This window comes from Anser cygnoides, chromosome 26 (assembly GCF_040182565.1).
Source record: "Anser cygnoides isolate HZ-2024a breed goose chromosome 26, Taihu_goose_T2T_genome, whole genome shotgun sequence".
In the NCBI taxonomy this organism is placed as follows: domain Eukaryota; kingdom Metazoa; phylum Chordata; class Aves; order Anseriformes; family Anatidae; genus Anser; species Anser cygnoides.
Window position 1 is genome coordinate 6,136,101 of NC_089898.1, and position 5,841 is coordinate 6,141,941.

General features: G+C 54.6%; 1 protein-coding gene across 1 annotated transcript; it reads right to left on the reverse strand.

The window, feature by feature from the left end:
* Positions 1–118: 118 nt before the first annotated feature.
* Positions 119–1,297, reverse strand: BOLA3 (bolA family member 3). The gene is made up of 4 exons (XM_066983403.1): positions 1,139–1,297; positions 914–1,037; positions 636–724; positions 119–278 (listed from the first exon to the last, which is right to left on the reverse strand). The coding sequence occupies exons 1-4, from the start codon at positions 1,172–1,174 to the stop codon at positions 213–215; spliced, it is 315 nt and encodes a 104-aa protein (XP_066839504.1). The 5' UTR covers positions 1,175–1,297; the 3' UTR covers positions 119–212.
* Between the last annotated feature and the right edge of the window lie 4,544 nt (positions 1,298–5,841).

Genomic DNA, 5,841 nt, shown 5'->3' on the forward strand with positions numbered 1-5,841 from the left:
TGAAAACAAACAACCCTAAGGCATGTTTTCCCTTGCAGGGAGTCCCCCGGCTGGTGGCTGCAGCAGCATCCTGCTTCTGCCCCCCAGTTCTGGCTGGTCCAGAGCCTCGTCACACACACAGCCTCCAGCATCTTTATTGACCGGGTCATTCCCGGCAGCTGCACAAGTCCCCTCCCATTCCCCCCCTTCCCACCACAGAGCTCAGCCCAGCATCAGGGCTTGGGGGTGGAGGTGAAGATGCGCAGTCCATGCATGCTCTTGATCTCTTCACTCAGTGCCTGTAAGAGACAAACACAAATACTAAGTCCCACTGCAATGTGAAAGTGGGTGGCTTTAAAGCACCAAGTATTAAGTGCTAAAGTGGAGCTCCTAATTAAGTGCTGTATGCATGCAGCGCTCAAGTGCAAATGCAGCGTCTGCTGTGTCAACTGCAAGGGCCATGCACGCAAGCAGACTGCGTGCAGCGCTGCAGCATACCCATGCAAGCAAGATGCAAAACCAAGCAGTGACAGAGCACGAGGGCCAAATGCTGCATGCCCACGCCGTGCGGCCGTGGTGCCGCAGGAGCGTGCCAATGCCTGGCTGCGTGCGGGTGCGCATCTCAGGCGCCTCGCACCGGCCGCCGCAGCCCTCACCTGGTTAACCATCTGGTGCTGCTGCACCGGCCGCTTCTCCCTGAACTCCTCCGACTCGATGTGGACCTCGTACATGGCACCGCAGCCTCCTGCAAGGAAGCGCAGCCCCGCGGTGCGGCCCCCGGCAGAGCGCTGCCGCCGCCCGCCCGCCCAGGAACCCCCCCCCCCCCCCCCCGGCAGCCGCCGCGGGCCGGGCCGGGCTCAGCCCCGCCGTGGCGGAGCGCACGGCACGGTGCGGGGGTGCGGGGCGGGGAGGTTAGGGGGAGCTTGCGGTTTACCGGAGATGTCCACCACCCTGATGGCGGAGGCGCGGGGGAACTTCTCCCGCAGGACGCGGCTCACTCGGGCCTCGCCGTCCGTCCGGGAGGTGAAGCTTCGCCAGGGGCCGCACCGCAGAACGAGCTGGGGCGGGGGGGCGCAAAACAAGGGCGCTGTGACACCGCTCCGCGGGGCCGGCAGCGCCGCTCCCCCGCCGCACGGCCCGGGCCGGCCGCGGCACTTACCGGGCCGCGGAGCCGCAGCCCCGCCGCGGCGGCCATCTTGGGCCCGTGGCGGCCTCGGGGCCGGGCGGGGGAGGGCTCGGCACAAGGCCGCGCCGCGCCTCTGCCGCCTCCTTTCGCCCCCTGCCGGCCCGGAGGACCCCGGCGGGGCCGCGGCCTGGCGGCAGCCCCGGACCCGTCCTGCTCCCCCCCCCCCCCCCCCCCGCAGGCCTTTCCCGTGCCCTGCTTGAACAGCCACTCACCCCCCCCAGACCCAGCCCCGACCTTCCCACCCCCACCGAAGCGGGCGTCAAACCCCACCGAGGCACAGCCCCCCCCCCCCCCCGCTCCCCACAGCCACGACCCCATCTTGTCGTCCCCCCCCAGCGACACACACAGCCCCCCCCCCCCCCCCCAGGGCCTCTCCTCATCCCCACCTCACCGCCAGGCAGAGACAAACAGAACGGCCAAGTTTGAGTGCAAAAAATAAATATAAAATTTATTAAAACACCCACAATATTTTAAAGATATCAGGAATAATACATCTCGCAGCCTGGTCAGCTGCGTGTAACTTAGAATAAAATACAAATTAAAAAAAAAAAAAAAAAAAGAAAGGGAAAGGAGGGGAAGGATCCATACGTGGAATTCTTAGGCATCCTAAAAATAAATTTACCAAAACACTGGAGGTGAGGGGAAAAAATAGGGCATTAAGAAACAAAACAAACAAAAACCACACACAAAAAAAAAGGGAAAGAGGGAAAATTATACAAAATAAAATTATCAGCATAAATTTACTGTCCTAGAAGTATCTACAGTTTAATACACATTAATCCTATTGCCTTGAGACATGGGAAAATCTACCGTTCCTCGATCCGCCCCGGAAAAACTTCATTTCAAGTAACCACAGTCCCGAGCCGACCAAGAAATCTTCAAGTGTGAGTCCTTGGGAGCCACAAGGACTTTGCGCGGTGCCCCCCCCACCCCCCTGCCTGCCACCGTCCCACCTCCCTCATCAGCTCTCCAAAACCCAAACAAAATGTCAAAAAAAAAAAAAAGAACAAACAAAACAAAAACAAAGCAAACAAACAAAAAAAACACCTCCAATCAAATCCCGAGTGCTGAAACCAAGAAAATGGCGCTTTTTTTTTTCCTTTTATTACCTATTCACTGCGCTGCAGTGCAAAACCCACCGCCAAAATGCTTCCAGGATAAAACAAGGCTGAAACTACGGCAGTTTGTAATCCCTGAAGGATGCAAAAATGAGGAAAAGCCTGGGCGGAAAGGTATAACAAAAGGAAAAAAAAAAAAAAAAAAAAAGGAACAAACACCGCTGCAAAAGGATCCCTGATTTTGGAAAGATTTGCCCCAGTTTCACTTGCCTTCGCTGCCATGGCGCTGCGGGGTGTGTGTGGGGTTGAGGTATTTGCCTTGGTTTTGGGGCGTGGGGGAGCTGCTGCCCCCCCCCACTCACAGGAACCCAAAGGAAAAAAGTAGCACCAATGAAACCCAACAAAATGCAAAGGGAAAAAAGGGAAAATAAAGAGATGGGAAAGTGTGAAGCCCAGCTGTTCCCTTGCCATGGCTCCCCCGTAAGCAAACGCCTGTTGTTTCAGGGAGGGAAATGAGCTGCAAGGGATGGGGAGGTGCTGGGCACTGTGTCAGGGTACTGTGCCAGGGTATGCCCTCATCCAGTGTTGTGCAGGGCCCATGCACAGCACACATATGACGTGACCAAGCGCCATACGTTTGCACTGTGGATGTGCACCAGGTGCAAGCACCACGTTCAAGCACTGTGCCCGAGCACTGTGTCTGTGTGCCAGGACCAAGCACCATGTCTGTGCTCAGTGGGCAAGCACCACGTCCAAGCACTGTGCCTGAGCATCGTGCCTGAGCACCATGTACATGCATGGTGGGCAAACAACAAGTCTAAGCACCATGCCCAAGCACCATGTCCATAATGCCCGAGCACCATGTTCAAGCACTGAGTCAGCTAACTACGGGCAAGTGCTGTGCCTGAGCAACTGTTCCTGAGCACCATGTCTACACGCTGTGCCCAAGCACCATGTTTACAACATCGATGCATCCCGTTCAAGCACCGTGTCTGTGGACCATGCCTGAGCACTGTGACCAGTGCCTGAGCACCATGGCCATGCCCTGTGCCCGAGCACTGTCTGAGCACTACGCCCGTGCCCTGTGTGCACACAACACACCCATAGATCAGGCTGTGCACCCTGTCTGAACACTGTGCCCATATACCATATCTGAACATACAGCTAAGCACCGTGGCTGAGCACCATGTTCCCACACCCTGACCGAGCACCAAGTCCACGCACAATGTCTGAGCGCTGCAGCTGGGCACTGTGGCTAAGCACCATGTTCACACACCCTGGCTGAGCACCAAGTCCGCGCACCATGCCTGAGCACCAAGCCCACAGACCACAGTGAAGCACCACGTTCACACACCCTGACTGAGCACCACAGTCAAGCACCATGGTCACGTATCGTGGCTGAGCACCAAGTCCATGCATCCTGCCTGAGCACCAAGTCCACACACCGTGTCCGAGAGTCAAACCCGAGCACCATGACCAAGCACCATGTTCACGCACCCTGGCTGAGCACCATGTCCCTGGTGCATGGCTGAGCACAGTGCCTGAGCACCACATCCACATACTGTGGTTGAATAACACATCGGAAAACTGCACCTGCACCTGCCTGCCCTCTTGCTGGCTCCCTGGCCCTGTACTGGAGGAGAATGAAGCCACTGCAAGCAAAGGTGCCTCCAACGCTTCCGCAGGGCACCGATCTCTGTTTGCATAAAAACAACACACTCCCGTCACTCTCTGAGTTGTCGCTCCAGAAAAGTAAACTTCCTTCTCAACGACATTGGTTTTTTTTCTTGGTTCTCTAGTTTCATATATACATTAGTAGCACCACAGCAGGATGGAATCAGGCAGAAGCATGATACAGTTTGTTAAAACACCATAGCACCATTTTAATTAGAAGATTTCATTTAATAAAAAATATGCCTTAAAGAGCCCACTAAGCATATTCCAGTATTAAAAGGAAAAGTCAGCAATTGAGGCACCTCAGGGATTCTGGTTTCTTTCTCCTTCCTGAGCCTCGTCCTGAGAGCGCCAAGAGGGGGAGCTGCCCCCCGGAAACGCCCCCTGTCCCCCACAGACAGCTCCGCAGGCTGAGGTGAAGCATCATGGCCTGAAACGCTGAAGTGGGTGGAAGGAGCCTGTTGGGCTCCCCGCGTCAAGATCTCCCCCGTGTTTCCATTGTGGGTGTTCTAGCACCAGTGTGGCTGCAACCTGCTGCAGAGTGTTCCCCACTGCCACCCCCACCCCCACCCCAGCCCCAAAGCAATTAAAACGCTGCCCCCAGCAAGTCCCGCCACCCACCACGCGCCAGTACGTCCCCTTAATGCTTCAACCCCCATGGCTTTTGCGCGGGTGGGACAAGCGTGAATGCTAGCGCTGGTACGGATAAAGAAAAAGATTTCACTTAAAACAGACTCTCAGCAGCAAGGGATAAAGAGCTGTGCATAGTTTTCTAGTTTTCATATAAGAAGTCTGAAGCATGCTAATTTTCAATGACTGAGATTTGAGGTAGGTTATACGTATGTAGTGTAAAAACATGAGACTGCAGCAGTTCTCGCTCCCAACCCACGCACAGCTGCCGCTGCCATGGTCCCCCCCCCCCCCCCCCCCCCCCCCCCAAGTTTGGACCAGTTTGAGCCTCCCTTTGAGGCAGGGAGGGAGACGCCATGCTGGAGTGAGCCCCCCGAACCAGAAACCTCCAAGGAAGCAGGACTTAGACAGGTTGTATGGACTGAAACATTCTCCAAACACACCCCTTTCTCCCAAACACCGCAAATTTCTCGCTAACATCATCTATGCGAAGCTTTCAAGGCACCCCTGCGACAACCTACAATGTGGAAGTCAGACGAGACCTGGGCGAAACAAACCGAGGCCGGCACCCGAATCCGACCCCTTTTTTTTGCCCTGTGAACATCACCACCACCATGCCACAGCCAAGCACCATGGTACACAGCCCCAGGACACACAAACCTGTCCATGGGCTTCCCTAAAATCTGACTTGCCATAAACTCTACAATCCTGATATGCTATTGGGTACTTATAAGAAAAGCGATAATAGCTCATTGAGTTTCCTCGTCAAATATATGCAACTTTACAGATTACGGTTAAAAAAAAAAAAAACTATGAAGGACGGACAAAGCATGTTAAATATTCTGCCAGTATTTACAGTTCTCCCACAATAATCTTGTTTAAAACATACTGCTTTCAAGTTGTTGGGAGGGGGAGAGGGAATTTGCTTTTTTTTTTCAGTTTTGCTTTCATTTTTACATCTAGGTGAAAGTGCTTTTAAAAAAATTCTTTCCCTATTTACAGGTTTAAAATCAGACTACATAAATGTTCAGGCTGTTTTACCAAGATTCTGCTAATCTGTGCCAGTGCGGAAGGAACAAGGGTTTCAGTAAACACAAGGTGATTTCTGCACGGTGATGGCATTGGCTCTCACTCACTTGCTCTCCAAAAGGCACCTGAAAGTGCAAAAGCAATGACTGGGGACACTGACACCCAGCTTCGGTCTTGGTGGGGCCCCAGCTCCTGCCACACCACCTGCCTGGAGAGCCGTGTGAGAGCTCGCCTGCCCCAGCACAGCTTTGGGAGACAGAGGCAGGCGAAAAGCCTCAAGTGAGA